Here is a 22,093-nt window from a genome sequence, read left to right as displayed (position 1 = left end):
TGGTTGTTAATGGGTTTAACTGTAAAACAAGTGATGTGTTCTACTAGGTCTTCTGTGTTTATCACTGTTATGTTGTTTTCTATATGACAATTTTCAGTGATTATCTTTTGGAGATTTTTGACCATATGGTATGTTGGGGCTTTCCTTCTTTGCTGTACCATGGTTGTGTATTTTTGATTGGCTGCAGAGTGTTGGTGATTGTGGGTTCTTCAATGTTATGTAGTATATATGTGAGAGCATGTTCAATGTTTTTTTAGTGTTCGTTTCATATTTGATTGAAATCGTGTGCTTGGATTCGATCTTATTATATAGTGACGGCATTTAATTATTCCTTAGGGGTTGTGATGTATTGTCCCTTGTCCCTTGTCCGCAAGTACTGTTACATTTCCCTTGTCTGCCCTTATTATTATAATGTTATTGGTCATTAACTTTTGTTTCAATGTTTTCATGGTGGCTGCTTCTGTGTGTTTGCTCTTATCATGTGTCTTCTGTGTTTGTTTTATTGTACTCCTTACTCAATTTTTCACTAATTCTCTTGTTAGTTCTGCGTTTCTTTGACAAATAGTTTTTTCTTCTTCACGTGTGAGGATGTGTTCAGTTTCTACCGTGAGACTGTCTACGTAATGGTTGTTCAACATGCCATTGGTGCAGTGTCACAACCCTTTCTCGATGAGCATTTTTTTTTGTCTTTAGCGTAGTTCTGTCTCTGTTAAGTTTACTAAGCGTGGATGAAACGTATGTTGATGTTTTTGCGGTTTCTCATGCCAAATGTATACGCATGTTTGTGTCTTTTTTTGTTGGTTTCATTATTTTCTGTTTAAGCTTGTTTTGCTTATGTTTCACTGCTGTGTATGTGTTGTGTTCAGCTTCTTCCATCACCGTCATGAGGACGGTGAGCTTTCCTAGCTGCTGTGCTAACTCTCAATGAGATTCATACAGGTTTAGGTACTGTTTCTTCGAATAGAGCGTCTTAATTTCATTTAGTAACCAATATACTTCTGCGCCTGATTTCGACTTTTGGGCAACTGTAGAACTGCTTTCAAACTTTACATAAATGCAAATTGGGATTATGTCATTATTTTTGCAAGTATTGTTCAATTTTATGTGCAGTATCGCCTTATGGGGCCTGAGATGGATGTCCTTAGGTTAGTTAGGTTTAAGTAGCTCTCAGTCTAGGGGAATGATGACCTCAGATGTTAAGTCCCATAGTGCTCAGAGCCATTTCAACCATACAGTACTGTTTATATTCTGGAGTTGGTCTACCGTCAACACCATCGCTATATACGAGGTATGTCCACAAAGTAAGTTTGAACCATTTTGAAACCCCTTAATCGATTTCAAAGAAACTTGGTACACATATTACTTAGCGTGTGGAAAGAAGTACGGTGGGGTTAAGAATCAGAAAACTCCTATTGTGGTCTGGGTGATAGCGTAGAGAAGGGAGTTGGAAGAGGCATAGTGAGGAGGAGAAGCACACAGATATGGAAGAGGAGGAGATGGATAGAGAGAGGGGGAGAGAGAAAGAAAACTGGAAGAAGAGGAGATAGGCAGACAGAGGGGGAGCAGGAGATGGATTGAGAGAGGATGGAGGAGCAGATGGGCAGACAGGTGGGGAGGAGTAAGTGGACAGAAAAAGAGAAGAGGAAAGACACAGAGAGAGGGGGAGGAGATGGGCAGGGACAAGGAAAGAGGAGAGGAGAGACAGAGGAGGAAGGAGGAGATGGACTATTATACACTATCGGCCATTAAAATTGCTACACCAAGAAGAAATGCAGATGATAAACGGGTATTCATTGGACAAATATATTATACTAGAACTGACATGTGATTTCATTTTCACGCAATTTGGGTGCATAGATCCTGAGAAATGAGTACCCAGAACAACAACCTCTGGCCGTAATAACGGCCTTGATACGCCTGGGTATCGAGTCAAACAGAGCTTGGATGGCGTGTACAGGTACAACTTCCCATGGAGCTTCAACACGATACCACAGTTCATCAAGAGTAGTGACTGGCGTATTGTGAGGAGCCAGTTGCTCGGCCGCCATTAACCAGACGTTTTCAATTGGTGAGAGATCTGGAGAACGTGCTGGCCAGGGCAGCAGTCGAGCATTTTCTGTATCCAGAAAGGCCCGTACAGGACCTGCAACATGCGGTCGTGCATTATCCTGCTGAAATGTAGGGTTTCGCAGGGATAGAAAGAAGGGTAGAGCCACGGGTCGTAACACACCTGAAATGTAACGTTCACTGTTCAAAGTGCCGTCAATGCGAACAAGAGGTGACCGACAGGTGTAACCAATGTCACCCCATACCACCACGCCGGGTGATACGTCAGTATGGCGATGACGAATAGACGCTTCCAATGTGCGTTCACCGCGATGTCGCCAAACACGGATGCGACCATCACGATGCTGTAGACAGAACCTGGATTCATCCGAAAAAAATGACGTTTTGCCCTTCGTGCACCCAGGTTCGTCGTTGAGTACACCATCGCAGGCGCTCCTGTCTGTGATGCAGCGTCGAGGGTAACCACAGCCATGGTCTCCGAGCTGATAGTCCATGCTGCTGCAAACGTCGTCGAACTGTTCGTGCAGATGGTTGTCTTGCAAACGTCCCCATCTGTTGACTCAGGGATCGAGACGTGGCTGCACGATCCGCTACAGCCATGCGGATAAGATGCCTGTCATCTCGACTGCTACTGATACGAGGTCTTTGGGATCCAGCACGGCGTTCCGTATTACCCTCCTGAACCCACCGATTCCATATTCTGCTAACAGTCATTGGATCTCGACCAACGCGAGCAGCAATGTCGCGATACGATAAACCGCAATCGCGATAGGCTACAATCCGACCTTTATCAAAGTGGCAAACGTGATGGTACGCATTTCTCCTCCTTACACGAGTCATCACAACAACGTTTCACCAGGCAACGCCAGTCAACTGCTGTTTGTGTATGAGAAATCGGTTGGAAACTTTCCTCATGTCAGCACGTTGTAGGTGTCGCCACCGGCGCCAACCTTGTGTGAATGCTCTGAAAAGCTAATCATTCGCATATCATAGCATCTTCTTCCTGTCGGTTAAATTTCACGTCTGTAGCACGTCATCTTCGTGGTGTAGCAATTTTAATGGCCTTAGTGTGCGTATTGGGCAACAGCTACGTATCGCTTTCCTTTGATTTTTATTTCCCAGGAGTTGATTCAAATTTCGAACTCCCACGCGTGGTGTACCCCCGGTGGCCCTCCCATTGTTGTTCCGCACGCTGCGCCTGTGTTGCAGGTGGACCGCCTGGCGGCTGGACTGCTGGACGCTGGACTGCGGCGCGGGGACCGGCTGGCGCTGTGGGGCGGCAACTCGGCCGAGTGGTACCTGGCCGCGCTGGCCGCCGGGCGCGCCGGCATGGTGCTCGTCTGCGCCAACCCCGCCTACGAGGTCGCCGAGTTCCGCTACTGCCTCAAAAAGGTGCGTGCCCTCGCCGCCCGCTCCCTGTCCACTGCTCACATTCACCCAACGCTGCCGAGCCCACGTACATATAACAACCACGCAACACAGTAATTTGTCGGGGTGCAACATAGCCACGTGTCATTACATCTACATCTACATCTATACTCTGCAAAGCAACTTACAGAGATCTCCGCCCACTCGTACTCTTACGGATTTATGGACAGCCCTGCAGCACTACTTCAGACATTATTCGAGTCCATGTCACGTCGTGTTGCGGCACTTCTGCGTGCTCGCGGGCGTCCTGCACGATATTAGGCATTTCAAACCTTCCCGTCTCCTCTATATCTCTTTTGTTACGCAACCTTCCCTTCTACAATAACCTATGAAACCTTCCCTTAGGATTTCTATCTCTTGCTTAATAATAACAAATGAAATCTTCTGCCGGCCGAAGTGGCCGTGCGGTTAAAGGCGCTGCAGTGTGGAACCGCAAGACCGCTACGGTCGCAGGTTCGAATCCTGCCTCGGGCATGGATGTTTGTGATGTCCTTAGGTTAGTTAGGTTTAACTAGTTCTAAGTTCTAGGGGACTAATGACCTCAGCAGTTGAGTCCCATAGTGCTCAGAGCCATTTTTTTTTTTTTTTTTTTGAAATCTTCTCTTTGAAATTAATTCTCTTTCTCAATCTCCGCATACAAATTTAATTGCTGCTTTTTAAAAGTGATTTTCGGATTATTTCGACGAAACATAGAATGCGTCGTCGTCGTGCGGCCCTCAGTCGTTATCTGCAATAACCCAAAACTGTTCCTTACCTTTCTTACTCTTACTGGATCACCATCTAACTGTTACATCGAACTGCGACATGAATATACTTATTCTGGTTTACTATACTCTATTAGCTGCTGGTGGGCTGTCATAATAAGTGGCTGTATTTATTACCAAAGCTGACGTTATTCTTTAGTAGCAAAGCTGACGTTATTCTTTAATTAATTTGACTGAATTGACGTAATTCATAGTTACACTTTTTCTTGACAACAATAAAAATATTGCAAAGTTTTACGTTAATGGTTTTTGGGATGGATTATAATCAGTAATGCAACATTGCTGGCAAAAATTAATTATATTCTGAAAACGTTTCTTCAAATATTTACTGCTGGTAATGAAATGATTTTACAAACGTTCGCCGGCCGCGGTGGTCTCGCGGTTCTAGGCGCGCATTCCGGAACCGTGCGACTGCTACGGTCGCAGGTTCGAATCCTGCCTCGGGCATGGATGTGTGTGATGTCCTTAGGTTAGTTAGGTTTAAGTAGTTCTAAGTTCTAGGGGACTGATAACCACAGCAGTTGAGTCCCATAGTGCTCAGAGCCATTTTTTTTACAAACGTTCAAATGGGACTTACTTTTTACAACAATCTTACAACTAGCATTGCGCAAACATACCTTCAGTAGTCTTGAGTTTCTCAAAATATTAATTCAATAATATTAGTTCCTCTTATTATAATAGTTAGCTGATGTGTCTGTACACCCGTTTATAATCTCTTGTAAATCATAACTAGTGGCTGGCAGGCACACCGCTCCTCTCAAACTCTCGCTTCAGACCTGCTACCGAGTCGCTTCACTTCTCGCTTACTACTCACTTCCTACGAACGCTAAAGTGCGGTCTTTCCCGCCAACAATGCTTTCTGGTGCAGACAATCCCTACTACCATTAGAAAATGTATCAATGCGCGGCCTTTCCCGCTCTTTTCATAAAATGTATCCATACGCGGTCTCTCCCGACCTTTTTAAAATTATATCAATGTGCAGTCTCCTGCCAACAATACTTTGGTGCAGACATTGCATGGGGGCTTAATTAAATATTAATATGCAAATAATTTTAGTTTTTCGTCGCTGTCTGTCCGGTTACGCAGTCTCGTAACCGGTTGGCCCTGACTAGCATTAGTACGCAATCTGACTGCATAGAATAACGACATGAAATGAAAGAAAACTTCCGTTAACACAGTTAATTAATTAGGTCCACAGCAACTATAAAAGCTACGAAACAAAAACTACGAACAACAAAGCACAAGTGTAACTGTTCTGTGTGTGGAAGTGTGATTCAACGTACACATCTGGCACGGTTCTACCTCAAAAAGACAAGATATTTTAAATACCATTTACACTGAATTAATTAAATAAAACTGAAATACTATACTTGCACATAGAAACCAGAATTACGCTCTAATACATGAACACAAGCCAGATGCTTTGTTGACTGAACCTGTGACCAAGAGGCATTATTGTTTAAGACATTTGAAATTAAAAAAAAATTATTACCTTCATATATATTGACGAAACATACACTCTGATCATTACAACATCCGCAATCGAACAGCATCGGCTGTCTAGCCCATCAGAACAACTGCATACAACATGCTCACAACTAGTCACGGCTACATCGGAACACCTACTGCCCTCTCCACGACGACTTCTCGACAAGCACTCTACACTACCACATCTCAACAAGCACTGCCAGTGGAGGCGGCTGAATAATACTCTTTGGCGCAATCTCTGGCGCTGTGACTCAGTGTAGCCACCTTTCAACATTCCCTGCTACCACAATTATTTCCAACATGACAAATATTAATTATTTCTACTTAATCGTATTAATAAAATATATAAATCTTTCATAAATTGTGGTTTGACAATAGACAATAGAAATATACACGTCTTACAACGTGTATCAGTTTCTTGGGCTCTTCAGTGTAAAACAATAGACTACAGAACGCCCCTCTTGCATTGTCTGCCACTGGAGATGGCCGAGCATTTCTGTGATGCTTTAGCGCTAACTAAATGGACCTGTAAAGAAATGCATTGCTCTTCTTTGAACCTGTAATCAAATGTGCCGCTCTTCTTAGGATCTTCCCTATTTCCTTTATCCTACCTGATATGGACGGCAAACTGACGAGGAATTTTCAAGTTTCGGTCGAACAAGGGTTTTGTAAGCTACATCCTTCTTGGATAGATTACATTTCTCGAGAATTCTTCCAATGAATCTCAGTCTAGCATATGTCTATTTTTCTATTAGTTGTAAGTAGTCACCCCACTTCCAATCGCTCCATGCGTGTACTCCTAGATAATGAGAGCTTCTAATTAAACTTTCGCTGCTTGAGTCAGTGTAGACGCAAAACTACACTCATGCTCATAAATTAGGAATAATTGCAGAATGTGGTGCCACACATCGTGGCACTACACAAAACTGGCGCTAATGGCATAGGCACATAGGGAACACACACGTCACAGATGTGTAAGTCCACAGTATTGGTGATAAGTTGAGAAAACCGTACCGAAACACATGTGCTACAATACGCCACTGTTTCCTGCGCATGTACCCAGACATCAGTATGAGATATGATCACCATGCTCGCGTTCACAGGCCCCACAACGGGTTGGCATACTCTGGATCAGGTGGTCGAGCAGCTGCTGGGGTATAGCCTCCCATTCTTGCACCAGCGCCTGTCGGAGCTCCTGAAGTGTCCTAGGGGTTTGAAGACGTGCAGCGATACGTCGACCGAGAGCATCCCAGACGTGCTCAATGGGGTTTAGGTCTGGAGAACACGCAGGCCACTCCATTCGCCTGATATCTTCTGTTTCAAGGTAACCCTCCACGATGGCAGCTCGGTGGGGCCGTGCGTTATCATCCATTAGGAGGAAGGTGGGACCCACTGCACCCCTGAAAAGGCGGACATACAGGTGCAAACTGACGTCCCAATACACCTGACCTGTTACAGTTCCTCTGTTAAAGACATGCAGGGTTGTACGTGCACCAATCATAATCCCACCCTACACCATCAAACCACGACCTCCATACATGTCCCTTTCAAGGACATTAAGGGATTGGTATCTGGTTCCTGGTTCACGTCAGATGAAAACCTGATGAGAATCACAGTTCAGATTATACCGTGACTCGTCTGTGAACATAAACTGGGACCACTCTTCCAATGACCATGTACTGTGTTCTTGACACCATGCTTAAAGGGCTCTCGTGTGACCAGGGTTCAGTGGAATGCACCTTGCAGGTCTCCGGGTGAATAAACCGTGTCAGTTCAGTCGCCTGGAGACTGTGCCTGGAGACAACTGTTACAGTGGCTGCGGTAAGGTCCCGAGCAAGGCTACCTGCAGTTCTCCGTGGCCATCTGCGGGCACTGATGGTGAGATATGAGTCTTCTTTTGGTGTTGTACGCTGTGGACGTCTCGTACTGTAGCGCCAGGACACATTTTCTGTCTGCTGGAATCGTTGCCATCATCTTGAGATCACACTTTGTGCCACACGGAGGGCCCATGCTACGACCTGCTGTGTTTGACCAGCCTCCAGTCGCACTAGTATTCTACCCCTCATAACATCAATATCCGTTCTTTGAGCCATTTTCAATACACAGTCACCATTAGCACGTCTGAAAACGCCTGCACACTTACTCGCTGCACCGTACTCTGACATGCACCAACACACCGCTGCCTATGTGGGCTGCTGCCAGCGCCACCGTGCGACGACCGCAGGTCAAATGCACTGCATGGTCATACCCCGAGGTGATTTAAACCCGCAAATCCCACCAGAGCGTTGTTTCAACATGTATCAGCATTATTCTTAATTTATGAGCACGATTGTATTTACCGGGAGGGTACCTAACCTTACAGGAATAACCTTCAGACTGTGCACTGCAGGATTTGCGTTGTTAGCAGTGTTAGTGTCATGACTTGACGTTAAGTACCGGTACTGGTACGGCGACGTAGAGTTGAAACACAATTAGCAGTATGCATTACAGTTGCAAACCGTCAAGGGGGACTGGACGAGTAGAGCAGAACTTTGCTCGTAAAGCTGCTTTATCAAAAGAATGATATTAGTGCTGCTCCTGTTCGTGACTATCGTCGCACTGCTCATGAGTTAACTCAGTTACTCCGTAACACATCTGGAGGAAACCGAATCATTGGCTGATTGTTAAAAACCAAGATCACCAAAACCATTTTATTTGAACCCATCTCATTTCTGGCTGCAGGGTTACTGAAGGGCAGGGCTTATCAACAGTACACTATCACACATTGTTGGCTGATGACGTTGGTGGTTGAAGACGGATATGGTGAGGGAAGTAGCCAACGTCCTACATAAGATGTTTCAAGCACCAGTAGAGCAATCTCTAGTGCAGTTCCAGGCTGTCGTGGGTGTAGACGTTCGTCACACTGAGCAAGTACGAAATAATTATCCGAATGAGAGGGAAATCGGTAGACGTAATGTACATATACAGACAAACATATGATTACAATTTTAGAAAATCTGGATGATTATCTCAAGAGAAAGATCTTCACAATTTTAACCAGTCTATAACTTGTTGGTACGAGGTGGAATCCAAACTTTTGGGGACTGGTGCTGCCATCTGGAAAGTAGGAGTAGTAGATCAATGCACCGCTAGGTGGCGACAGCTGCATATCTGATGAGTCAGTGTGCGGAGTGGCATTCAGCTGGGAGAACGTGTTGCGTGTCCACAATGATTTCCGTAATACTGTGTGTTTGGTGTGTGGCGATTTTACGATGGATCCGCGAACAGAACAGCGCGTGTGTATTAAATTCTGTGCGAATCTCGGGAAAAGTGCTACAGAGACCCTTGCAACGATTCAACAAATGTTTGGGGGACAGAGCATGAGCCGTACATCTGTGTTTGACTGGCATGCTTGATTCACGGCCAGCCATACAGACGTCGAATATGATGCCCACTGGAAGAACCGTTAGCCGTTAGCCAAACATTGTTGCCAAATTTCAACAACTGGTTCGTGTGGATCGACGTCGAACCATTCAAGACCTTGCGGATGAAGTGGGTATTGGTAATGGGACATGTCAACGAACGTTGAATGATGAATTGGGCATGGATCGTGTCGCCCCAAAATTTGTGCCAAGGATCTTGACTGCTGATCAGAAGGCACAGCATGTTGAAGTGTGAACAGACCTTCGTCAGACCGCATCTGATGAACCAACCTTCTTGTCACGGGTTATCACTGGCGACGAGAACTGGATTTACGGTTATGACCCAGAGACAAAGCAACAATCGTCCCAGTGGATGAGCCCGGGCTCTCCAAGACCCAAAAAAGCGAGACAGGTGAAGAGCAAAGTGAGGAGGATGATTATCGTTTTCTTTGATACCAAGGGAATTGTGCACAAAGCATTCGTCCCACCCAACCAAACAGTGAATTCCTCATATTACTGCGACGTTTTGCGACGGCTCCGTGAAAACATGTGGCGACGACGGCCTGAACTTTGGCGTCAAGGCACTGGCTGCTGCGTCACGAAAACACGCGCTGTCACACGTCCTTGCTCACCAGGACTTTTTTGGCAATAAACAACATGGCGATTGTACCCCACCCACTGTTGTCGCCAGATTTGGCACCTTGCAACTTCGCGCTATTCCCAAAACTGAAACTTAAGTTGAAAGGGCGTCGGTTCGACACACTAGAGACGATTCAAGAAGCATCGCAGGTGGTGATAAACACCCTCAAAGAATAGGACTTCCAGAAAACGTTTGACCAGTGGCAGAAGCGCTGGGACTGGTGTGTACGTGCGGATGGGAACTACTTCGAGGGTGATGGTGACCATTAGTCCAAAGGTAAGGTTTTCAACAGATGGCAGCACCAGTCCCGAAAATTTTGGGTAGCACTTTGTATACCTCCGTCCCTTATGCAAGCAGTTATTTAGCTTCGCATTGATTGATAGAATTGTTGGATCTCCTCCTAGGGATATCATGCCAAATTCTGTCTGAATGTCGCATTAGATCCTCAAAATCCCGAGCTGGTTGGAGGGCTCTGGCCATAATGGTCCGAACGTTCTCAATTGGCGGGAAATTCGTCGACCCTGATAGCCAAGGTAGGATTTGGCAAGCATGAAGACAAGCAGTACAAACTCTCGTTGTGTGCAGGCGGCCATTATCTTGCTGAAATGTAAGCACAGGATGGCTTTCCACGAAGGGCATGAAAATGGGGTGTAGAATATCGTCGACGTGCTGCTGTGCTGTAAAGGTCCCGTGGACGACAACCAAAGGAGTCCTGCTTTGAAAAGAAATGACACCCAAGACCATCTCTCCTGTCTGTCAGGCAGTACAGTGGGCGACATCCAGGTTGGTATCTCACCGCTGTCCGAGGCGTTTCCAGAAACATCTTCGGCCTGGAATCTCATTGACTGGGGTAAAATTGTCTTCAGTGATGAGTCCCACTGCTAAATGTGTTCCAATGACCAGCTGAGATGGGTCTGGAGATGCCCTGGACAGTGGTGTGGTACCCTGTCAGCTGGGAGTGACAGTCTCGGTTGCCATTTCTTTTCATAGCAGGATCTCTTGGAATGTTATTCATGGCACCCTTACAGCACAGCCGTGCGTCGACGATATTCTACGCCCCGTTTTGTTGTCCTCATTGGCAAGCCATCGTGGGCTCACATTTCAGCAAGATAATGCCCACTAACACACAGGAAGAGTTTCTACTGCTTGGCTTCAGCTTACCAAACACTACCATAGCCAGCAAGGTCGTCGGATCTCTCCCCAATTGAGAACGTTCGGAGTATTATGAGCAGGACCCTCCAACCAGCTTGGGATTTTGACGATCTAGTGCGGCATTTGGACAGCGTGTCGCTCGATATCCTTCAGGAGGACATCCAACATGTTTATTAATAAATGCAAAGCCAAATAACTGCTTGCCTAAGTTCAAAGGCGAACCAATGCGTTATTAACCTGATCAATTTGTGAAGCTCTTTCCCTTCAATAAATCATTTGTTTGTCTGCATATGTACACAACGTCTACCAATTTCCATCCCATTCGGATAATTCCTTCGTGGTACTCGTTTTTGCTTTTTTTATCGTAGAATGTGTCCTATTTTGTCCGGATTTGTTAGAACTAACATTAATCAGATTTGTTAGAATTGACATTGATACACAAATGTTAACGGTCTCTCAAAACTTTCCTCAATCCAGTGTAATCGCACGAAGTGCACAATATCGTGACCTGCTGTTGAGGCTTGCTCAGATCAAACAGACTATCATGCTCGCCAAAATCGGCATGTAATATGGGGCATCGCCGTGCCATGTGCTCTGCTCCAGTCATACAGAGATAAGTAAGGGCAGATTCGATACATTACATACAAAATCGATATCGGTACCCTCACAAGTATAATCGTTCTCTCACGCCAAGTTGCATCATTGGGTTTGTAGTTTCTGCCTCTAACTGTAATGTAGTCATGCTGTTGTGGGAGTTTCAAAATAGACTAACCGATATCTGTCACTTGCACTGTTTCTTTAACTTTTTTGTGCTCTGTGATCTTCCTGTTCTTGTTAGTTTGCTAATATGTTCATATCATGATATTTCTCTGTGTGTAATAAAAGTGAATATTATCACACCGGTAACTAGTGTATGTGTTTTATGTGTAGATGTTAGTGTTCCTACATAATTCGTGACCCTAAAGAAGAAATTGTGTGTTCCGCATAGCTACCCAATAGCAAACATCTAGGATTTCACATGTGTTCTGGGGTGGGAGATGACAATATCATACAATGTAGGCTTTTACGGCCGGTGTTTTTAGTTGAAACTTCCGGGCTGCGAGGCCGTAGTCGATGTATAAAATTTCCACCTAACGTTTCGTCTCCATCAGCGGATGACATCTTCTGAGGTCGTCAAGCTACTGTCACTGAGGCTCCAGGAACTCTCGTATTTATAGAGCGCATAGAGGGCACCACCATTCGTCAGGTAATGCCGACGGTATGCTTATCTTTGGAAGGCGTCATCATTCTCGATTAAGAGTAATCGATTGTCATTCTGCTGGTGCAACGGCGAAATCCATATTTTGGATAACTTTGAACTTCCTCTTTTCTATTAAAATTGTTATGGTGTTTGTGAATCTCTATTGCTTCTCTATAAATTCGCGCATAACGGGATGTTCGTACTAGAACGCTTGTCTCATTAAATTTAATTTCGTGGTTCCCATCTCGAGAAACATGCTCAGCTACGGCCGATTTTCCGATGTGTCCTAAGCGACAATTTCTTTTATGTTCGGCCAAGCGGTTGTTGTTCCTATATATACCTGTCCACAACTGCATGGAATTTTTGTATACCCCAGGTATTGCTAGGAGGTGTCGGGCGTCTTTTGTAGTTCTTAAATATTCCTTAATCTTCTTGGTGGGTCTGAAGATTGTTTCGATCTCATACCTGGCCAGAACTTTCCCGATACGGTCCGTGACTTTATTAATGAACGGTAGGAAAACTTTTCCAGTAGGTGAGCGTTGTTGATCTGGACTTCTGGCTTTTCTTCGATGGAGGGCTCGATCAATTTCCTTGCTGGTATTTCCGTTTTTCATGAAGGCTGACTAAGTGATTTGGTTCATCTTGTAAGTAAGCCGGCTCGCGGAATTTGTTGGCTCTGTCCACCAAGGTTTTTTTTGGTGACAGCTCCCAAACCCAAGGTCCTCGGCGGTACTTTTGGGGCAGCCACCACAAATTGTATAGAGCGTGGGTAGTGACCAGGATGTAACTACGTCTGTTGGCCGAAAAATAATGACAAGAATTGCGCCAGCTAGAATCAAGAGATAACTTTTATTTCTGACGAAACTTGCACCGGCAATACAAGTCCAAGTAATATCCGAGAGTAATCCGTGTACTGAGCCTAATAGAATACAATAGCAAATATCACACTGCAATGGCTGCGCTATAAACTCCACGAAAGGCTAGCAATAGACAATAGACTGTCCGTCTCGGGGCCAGCGCTCCTCCTTATATGCAAAAGGCAGAGGGCGCTGCGGACCCGAGCTCAGCCATGGCGCGACCTCTTCGTCGGCGGTAACGCTCTGAGACGCCGACGGCCGCGACAGGAACTGGGGCCAGCGATGTCACGGTCAGAGCGCGTGTGCGCGAGTTGGTTGGTTGGGTCCGTGGATACAACATTCCTCCCCCTTGAAAGGCCACCAAGACGTCAGGTGCTGCAAGGGCCTGACGACGAAGGGGGGGGGGGGGCTACTGTGAGGCGAAGGGGAGCCAACGTAGCGAGGCTGGGGGTCGTCGTCTCCCGCGTCCCGGCATTCGCCCTGCGCCGGAGCCGGAACCAGCCGAAACAGCCTCAAGGACGCAACTCACAGCAGCCACGACGGACCCAACTAACGCGCCCCGACTCTTTAAGACGATGGTGATGTAGCCTCGAGCGACGGCGACGATGACCCATGCGAAGTGGAGGCGACGGAGGCCCGGTCCGGAAGAGCCGAAGGGCTGGCTGGAGCAGCCCGGGCAACGACGTCGACTTCCATCTGGGTTGGCGCCTGCAGCGGCGGGGGCGGAGGCGGCGAGGGACGCCCGCCATCCAGTAACCGGGGCGAGGCTGCATGTCGGTCTGCAACATTTAAGTCCGCGGCAGTATCGCGAGTGTGGCTAAGCCGCAGCTGATTGCGGTGGCGGCGCTGCAAACCAAAGGGGGTGGACAAAAGATACATGTGGGACCTCAAGCGCCGTACGATGGTACCCTGCTCCCAGCGGCGGCGGCCTGAAAACAATTTGAAATACACTGGAGTGTTAGGCGCAAAGAGATGATGCAGCCGCAGCGGCGCTGGTGTGCGCGGGGGCGGGTGCAGCAGGATGAGCAGAGTTCGGTGACGACGTCCATGGAACAACTGCCGGCTTTGCAGGATGGAACAACGACTGGAACGGTTTATGGTCCGTCACGAGAAAAAATTTCCTGCCAAACAAGTAATCATGGAACTTCGTTACTCCATATATGATGGCTAAGGCTTCCTTCTCAATTTGGGAATAGTTCTGTTGTGTGGTGGTGGGCAACTTGGAAACAAAAGCTATTGGGCGATCAGCTGATCCGACACGATGCGACAACACTGCACCTAACCCATAGGATGAAGCATCCACAGCAAGAACAGCTGGTTTAGAAGGGTCGAAATGTACAAGGCAACGATCACTCGACAGTGCTGTTTTAGAGTTTCTGGAATGCCGCTTGGCATTCGGCCGACCACCCAAACGGAACGTTGCGCCGACGTAATAGGTGCAAGGGGGGCAGCTATTTGCGCAGCATTGGGTATGAACCTATGATAAGAGGTAATCTTGCCCAACACAGATTGCAAATCAGACAAGTTCTTAGGCGAAGGAAGGCCGGCAATGGCACGAAGGTGGTACTGCAAGGGATGTACACCTTGTGCGTTTATAACATGTCCAAGATGTTCTATTCCCGTACGAAAAAATACACGCTTTTCCTTGTTCACTTTGAGCCCTGCTTCCGACAATACTGTAAACAAGCGACGCAAATTCTGCAAGTGTTCCTCTGGAGTACGACCGGCAACCACAATGTCGTTCAGATAATTTGAGCAAAAAGGTACTTTGGCAGTCAGTTGCGACAAGTAGCGCTGAAAAATTGCAGGAGCGGAGGAGCTGCCAAAGGGGAGGCGCAAATATTTAAAGAGACCCAAGCGAGTGTTGATCATGAAAATGTCCTGGGATGGTTCATCTAAAGGAATTTGCAAATACGCATCCCACAAATCAATCTTGGAATAGTATCGGCCCATGCCTAATTTGTCCATTAATTCCTCAGGGTGAGGGAGAGGATAGCTATCGACAATTGTCTGTGGATTCGCTGTACTCTTTAAGTCCACACACCAACGCAAGGAACCATTGGGTTACTTTAGTACAACTAAAGGGGAGGTCCACTGACTGGCACTAATGGGCGCAATGACTCCCTCATTTTGCAAAGAACGCAGTTGTTCTGCAACTTGGTAGCGCAGTGCATAAGGTACTGCTCTTGCTTTGCAAAAACGTAGCGGCCGTTATCCTTCAGCGTGACGTGTGCAACATAATCACGTACGCAGCCCAAACCACTGCCAAACAAAACGCAGAACTCTTCACAAAGAGGAACAACAGCATCAGGAGTAGGACATTCACTAACAGCTAACACAAGGTTTTGGATGCTGAGGCCAAACAAATCGAAGCAGTCCAGTCCAAAAATATTTTCGTACGAACGTGCGGCGACAACATTCAATAGAAATGTCCTGGTCACATTGTGGAATTGTGCAGGCATGCTACTTGTAACCAGTACTACAATACGGTTGCCACTATATGCCGTAAGCGGAGCAGAAGGTTGAGCAAGTTTAGGCTTTCCTAGCAATTCATACGCCCGACTATTTATCAGTGTAACGGAAGAGCCTGTATCCAACTGAAATTTCACACGATGCGAAGCAATGTGCAACTCAATGTACAATTTGTTCGCCCGGCGTTGCACAGAGGGTTGGTTGGTTGGTTGGTTGTTTGTTTCGGGGAAGGAGACCAGACAGTGAGGTCATCGGTCTCATCGGATTAGGGAAGGACGGGGAAGGAAGTCGGCCGTGCCCTTTGAAAGGAACCATCCCGACATTTGCCTGGGTCGATTTAGGGAAATCACGGAAAACCTAAATCAGTATGGCCGGACGCGGGGTTGAACCGTCGTCCTCCCGAATGCGAGTCCAGTGTCTAACCATCACAGAGGGCGGCAAAGCACTATTAACTACATAGACAGTACTATGCAAACCATTTGCTAGAACACTGTCTTCAACACTGTTGTCTTTAGAAGTAATAGCATGAACAGAATGTGCGTGTCCAGAAGCACGAGAAGCAATTGAGTTCCGTTTACGCTGATGGTACACGGATTGTACATGTCCAACCCGTCCACAATTGTAGCAAGAATAATTACGCGATGGGCAAGTTTCGCGTTTGTGACGCACATGACACTTTGGGCACGATTTCAAAGGTGCCCGCGAAGAAGCAAACTGTTTTGACGCAAAAGCTGTTGGCGGGGACGCGAGATACTTCCGCCTTGCTGATTGGGAGCACGCGGTGTGCGCGGCAGCTGCGCCCGACGACGGTCGGTCTGTTGTACAGAATGTCCGTCCGACACACGACAAACGGTAGGCAAGTCAAAACTATTTTGAGCATTTTCACATGCATCTCTACTCTCCAAGATAGGTCTAGAGAGGAATCGGGGATCCGCAAAATCTGTTCCCTTACGTGAATGTCTTGCACATTCTGAGTTATTGCGTCACAAATATTATCTGCAAAAAGATTTCCACAGTCACACGCAAAAGGACAGTCACGAGTTAAGCCCTTAAGGTCAGTGATCCACTGTTTGTAAGTTTGACCCGGCTGTTTGCGATAACGAAAAAGTCTGAATCTGGCCGCAGCAACTAGAGTTTGCGAGTCAAAGTACTGCGATAAGGCCTGGATGCACTGTTCATATTGCAAAAGTTCAGGTCGGGAGGCCGGGAAAAGTTTTTCCAATAAACGGTACATTTTAACACCGGCAGAAGCCAAGAGAAAAAGTTTTAGCTGACCTGGGTGTTGGTGTGCTGCCATGTGCGATTCGAGTAAGGCCAAGTTTCTTCCTCTCGATTGACGGCTCTGTATGGTGGCGTGCAGGTTGGTCGGTCCGTTGGGCCGACGGCAGCAGGGGAAGTTGATTGCTGCTGCGCTGCTATAAGTTGTTGCACGCCAGACAGGAGTTGTGTCATCTGCTGCGTCGGCAAAAGCAAAATCTGTTCAAGTGCGACTGTGGATGCACTAGACGCTTGCGCCGGATTGGTAGGAGCAATGGGTGGAGGCGCGGGAGTAGCCATGTTTGTACAATGCAACTGTTGAGAACAAGATAACAATAAATGAAACAAAGATGCGAAGCGCTCCTCACTGTAATCAAAAAATGTCCACAAACAATTCTGTTAGTTTGGTTAGGCGCAAGCAAGAAACAATTGGCAAATAGGTGCACAAGCGAAAAGCTAACTATGAGGCGAGTGGGGTTGACAGCGGCGTCGGGAGGCAAGGTCCGATCGCTTCTCTAAAATCCTCGTCGCCACTTTTGTGACGGCTCCCAAACCCAAGGTCCTCGGCGGTACTTTTGGGGCAGCCACCACAAATTGTATAAAGCGTGGGTAGTGACCAGGATGTAGCTACGTCTGTTGGCCGAAAAATAATTAATGATAAGAATTGCGCCAGCTAGAATGAAGAGATAACTTATCTTTATTTCTGACGAAACGTGCACCAGCAATACCAGTCCAAGTAATATCCGAGAGTAATCCGTGTACTGAGCCTTGTCGAATACAATAGCAAATATCACACTGCAATCGCTCCGCTATAAACTCCACGAAAGGCTAGCAATAGACAATCGACAATAGACTGTCCGTCTCGGGGCCAGCGCTCCTCCTTATATGCAAAAGGCAAAGGGCGCTGCGGTCCCGAGCTCAGCCATGGCGCGACCTCTTCCGTCGGCGGTAACGCCCTGAGACGCCGACGGCCGCGACAGGAACTGTGGCCAGCGATGTCACGGTCAGGGCGCGCGTGCGCGAGTTGGTTGGTTGGTTGATTGGGTCCGTGGATACAACAGTTTTCATTACACCTCTTTTTTGCCGAGGATGATGGTTTGATTCCTTGTGGAGGTATCGATCCGTATGAGTGTTCTTTCTATATACCTTGTGGCCCAGCGTCCCATCCACCCGTTTAATCACCGACACATCGAGGAAATTGAGTTGACCGTTGCTCTCTTTCTCCATCGTAAACTGTATCTGCGGGTTAATACTGTTCAGATGCACCAAGAAGACATTCATCTCTTCTTCATCATGAGTTCAAATTGTTCAAATGGCTCTGAGCACTATGGGACTCAACTGCTGTGGTCATTAGTCCCCTAGAACTTAGAACTACTTAAACCTAACTAACCTAAGGACATCACACACATCCATGCCCCTGGCAGGATTCGAACCTGCGACCGTAGCAGTCGCACGGTTCCGGACTGCGCGCCTAGAACCGCGAGACCACCGCGGCCGGCTCATCATGAGTCCACACTACAAATGTGTCATCAACATAGCGGTGCCATTTAGCTGGCTTTTTACTGGCAGTCTGCAGCGCTCGCTGTTCGAAGATATCCATAAATAAAGTGGCAACAGCTGGGCTGAGAGGGCTTCCCATAGCCACCCCGTCGATCTGTTCGTAAAACTCGTTGTTGTACTGGAAATAAGTTGTCGTCAGGAAAAATATCTGGTATATATGAAATGGCTTCGTTCACAGGCACCATGGTAAACAATGACACTGCATCGAAGCTCACAATAATATCACTTGGGATGACTCAGTTTTTCAATAAAATGTGCCGAGCTTTTAATGTAACTGTCCGTTCTGCCAATGTATGGTTGCAGCAAGCAGGCGAGATATCTGGCCACCTCTTGCGTTGGAGATCCTATAGCGCTCACAATCGGTCTCAACGGGACCTGTGGTTTATGTACCTTTGGGAGTCCATATAGTCTGGGTGGACATCACATAAGGGCAGTGCAATAGAGGCTGACTGACTATGGAATTATGCTTAGTGAGGACAAGTGTGTTGTCAGTCAACCTGCGGTAACTTTCCTTGGCTATAAAGTATCGGCCCATGGCACCACACACTGGGTTGTGGACTGTTTCTTTCACTATTTTTAGTTTTTGCTCTTCCTGTTCTTGTTAGTTTTCTCATGTGTTTGCATCGTGATTTTTTTTCTGTGTGTAATAAAAGTGAATATTATCACACAGGCAATTCATGTTTGTGTTTTGTATGTAGACAATAGTGTTCCTACACTTTCCAACCAACGTATCATGACGTTTTACTGTGTGCCATAGTTCTATGGAGCATATCAGGAAATTTTGTTCTATCCAAGTTTATAATAAAATGCATTTTACTCTTCATTCTGAGCTGTAATACTCCCTAACCAATTTGAGACTGTCAGTGCCTGCAAGGACAGCCAACTGTAAGATCTGCTTGCCGGTATTTCAGGCACTCCACGATTGCTGTGAATCACTTAAAAGCCTGGAAAAGTGGTTACCTTACTCTTCCCACTTACTGATAACGAGAGTGAGATCACCCTGTTGGTCGGTTTCAGTTTATACACGACCGGAGTCGGTCACAGTCCAAAATTTTGTTTCTATTCTGTGATAGAGAGCCGCATTGTTTGTAAACAGCCGTTTATGCTTGCTTTGTGGATGGGTCTAATAAGACTCAGCAGTAATGAAAAGTAATGCCCTGAGTAATGAAGATTACTTAGGTAAGATAATGGTCCAAGAAGCTATGTAGGTAACATATGTTAGTGATTAAATTAATGAAATACAGTTATGTTAGACTTTTCCTTCATGTCATACAGTAAGTTACAAATGCCATCCCATAGTAAGTCTGTTTTGCAAGAAGAGTGGTAGATTGTCAGAAGAGAGTATATGTTCTGAGTTCCCTTCCGACACAATGCCACTGTGGTATGGTTAACAGGTTCATCACAGTGTGCGAGTGAAATGGTGTGGTAACTGCAAACGTACTACAAAGCTGAAAGAGGAGAGAAGATTAGGGTTTAACGACCTGTCGACAACGACGTCATTAGAGATGGAGCACAAGATGGGATTAAGGAAGGTTGGACAAAAAAAAAAAAAAAAAACCGGCAGTGTGCTTTCAAATGAACCGTTCTGGTATTCACCTAAAGCGATTCAGGGAAATCATGGAAAAGATAAATTTGGATGGCCGGGAGCAGATATGAATCACTGTCCTTCTGAATGCATGTCCAGTGTGCTAACCACTGTGCCACCTCACTTGATCTCAAAGTTGAACTACGCAGGACAGTACGATTCTTCTCGGTGAAGCACTGAAATTGCACACGGATTTACCGTGAGATTCTGGCTGTGTAAGGGGCAAATGAGTGTCACATTCAGCCATAGTGAAATGGTGCCTATGATTTGAACTAGGCCACACAGACGAGGGTGAATCTAATTGGGAGGGAAGGCCATCGATATCGACCACTACTACTACTACTACTACTACGTGATCAGACCCAGTGGACCGCACGCATCTACAAGTTTCCTCCTCCACCTTATTCTGTCCATTGCCGCTATCCGCCATCCGCTCACATCTATTGACACTTGGTTTAAATCTTCATGGAGTCCATCCCTCCAACGCTTCTCGGGTCTCCCTGGCGGTCTCTTTCCTGTAGGTCTGAAGTCCAGGAGCTTCCGAGGCCATCTGTGATCCTGCATCCGAGCCACATGGCCGGCCCACTGCATTCATTTGGCTTTGATAATCGCTATCCTTTTCAATGCATGTAATGAAATGGTTCAAATGGCTCTGAGCACTATGGGACTTATCTTCTGAGGTCATCAGCCCCCTAGAACTTAGAACTACTTAAACCTAACTAACCTAAGGACATCACACACGTTGATGCCCGAGGCAGGATTCGAACCTGCGACCGCCAATCGGGAGGACGACGGTTCAATCCCGCGTTCGGCCATCCTGATTTAGGTTTTCCGTGATTTCCCTAAATCGCTTTAGGCAAATGCCGGGATGGTTCCTCTGAAAGGGCACGGCCGACTTCCTTCCCCGTCCTTCCATAATCCGATGAGACTGATGACCTCGCTGTTTGGTCTCTTCCAAAACAACCAACCAACCAACCTGCGACCGCAGCGGTCGCGCGGTTCCGGACTGAAGCGCCTAGAACCGCTCGGCCACAGTGGCCGGCGCATGTAATGAACCGTGGCATAAACTTTCTTATGCCGTCCTCAGTTAAGTCTCCCATCAACTCATTCCTGCACTTCAAAACCTTCCATTGCACCTGCTCGTGGGTCTCAGGGAGATGAAAAAATGATAATCTGAAGGCTCCTAGTCAGGGGAATATGGATGTATGTGTGTGTGTGGGAGAGGGGAGGGGGGTAGGCGGGGGTTCAAAACATGCCGACCAAATGAATCCACGAGTGCGTTGCTGGCTAAGGCTGAGTGAGGTGAGGACAGACGTCGTCATGTGACAAGCACATTCATCTTGTCAGCACTCCTCTCCTTTCGTTTTGACTGCTACTTTTGAGTTTTTTTAGCATCTCAAAATACCGTTGTGCGTTGATGGTCTCTCCCTGAGACAGAAACTCGACCAAAATTATGCCTTTTCCAGTCCAAAACACTGAGGCCACGACTTTTTGGCCAAAATGGTGGTTTTGAATTTTTTTAACAGATGAGGAATTGGTGTCGCTCCACTGTGGCGACTGTCTTTTTCTCTCAGGCCTGTAATAAGCCGCTCACGTTTAGCGTCCACAGTAGAGCTCAGAAAATCCTTACCTTCCAATTCTAGTAACTCAAGAAACTCGCGGCCGCTGTTGGCCCAGTTTTTCTTGCGCTGCTTTGTCAGGTGTTTTGGGACTTATCTTGAGCACAGTATCCAGTATCCCACCGTTTCTGCGAGTGTTTCCCGTAAGAGAGTTCTGGAGAGTTGAAGAAATATTACAGGTATGTTACCCATTGTCAATCAGTGGTCTTCGAGAACAGTTTTCTAGATTTTTTGCACCAATCCACTCGTCGAAATGGAATGTCCTCCTCTCCTCTGTTAGTCGTGATATTTTCTCTACCTCCACTAAATTCCCTACACCACTTAAACACACTCGTTCTGTTGATAATATCATCGCCGTAAACTGTTTTGATTCGCGAAAAGCCGACCAGGGTGGACGAGCGGTTCTAGGCGCTTCAGTCTGGAACCACGCGACCGCTACGGTCGCAGGTTCGAATCCTGCCTCGGGCATGGCTGTGTGTGATGTCCTTAGGTTAGTTAGGTTTAAGCAGTTTTAAGTTCTAGGAGACTGATGACATCAGATGTTAAGTCCCATAGTGCTCAGA

At 46.7% G+C, this 22,093-nt stretch overlaps 1 protein-coding gene across 3 annotated transcripts in view; it reads left to right on the top strand.

Moving 5' to 3' along the window:
- LOC126195003 (medium-chain acyl-CoA ligase ACSF2, mitochondrial-like) overlaps nt 1-22,093 on the top strand; it is a 282,623-nt gene that overhangs the window by 65,565 nt on the left and 194,965 nt on the right. For 2 of the 3 annotated variants that reach the window (XR_007538543.1, XM_049933425.1), the window contains exon 3: nt 3,277-3,459. The exons of the other annotated variant lie outside the window; for it this stretch is intronic. Coding sequence is in view for 1 of the 2 variants with exons in the window: in XM_049933425.1 (XP_049789382.1) it covers nt 3,277-3,459 (183 nt within the window). In the remaining variant the exon portion in view is untranslated. The remainder of the gene's footprint in view (nt 1-3,276; nt 3,460-22,093) is intronic. 3 annotated transcript variants of the gene reach the window in all.

The sequence above is a fragment of the Schistocerca nitens genome, chromosome 7, assembly GCF_023898315.1.
Source record: "Schistocerca nitens isolate TAMUIC-IGC-003100 chromosome 7, iqSchNite1.1, whole genome shotgun sequence".
NCBI classification, from domain to species: Eukaryota; Metazoa; Arthropoda; class Insecta; order Orthoptera; family Acrididae; genus Schistocerca; species Schistocerca nitens.
This window is presented reverse-complemented; position numbering and strand designations above follow the sequence as displayed.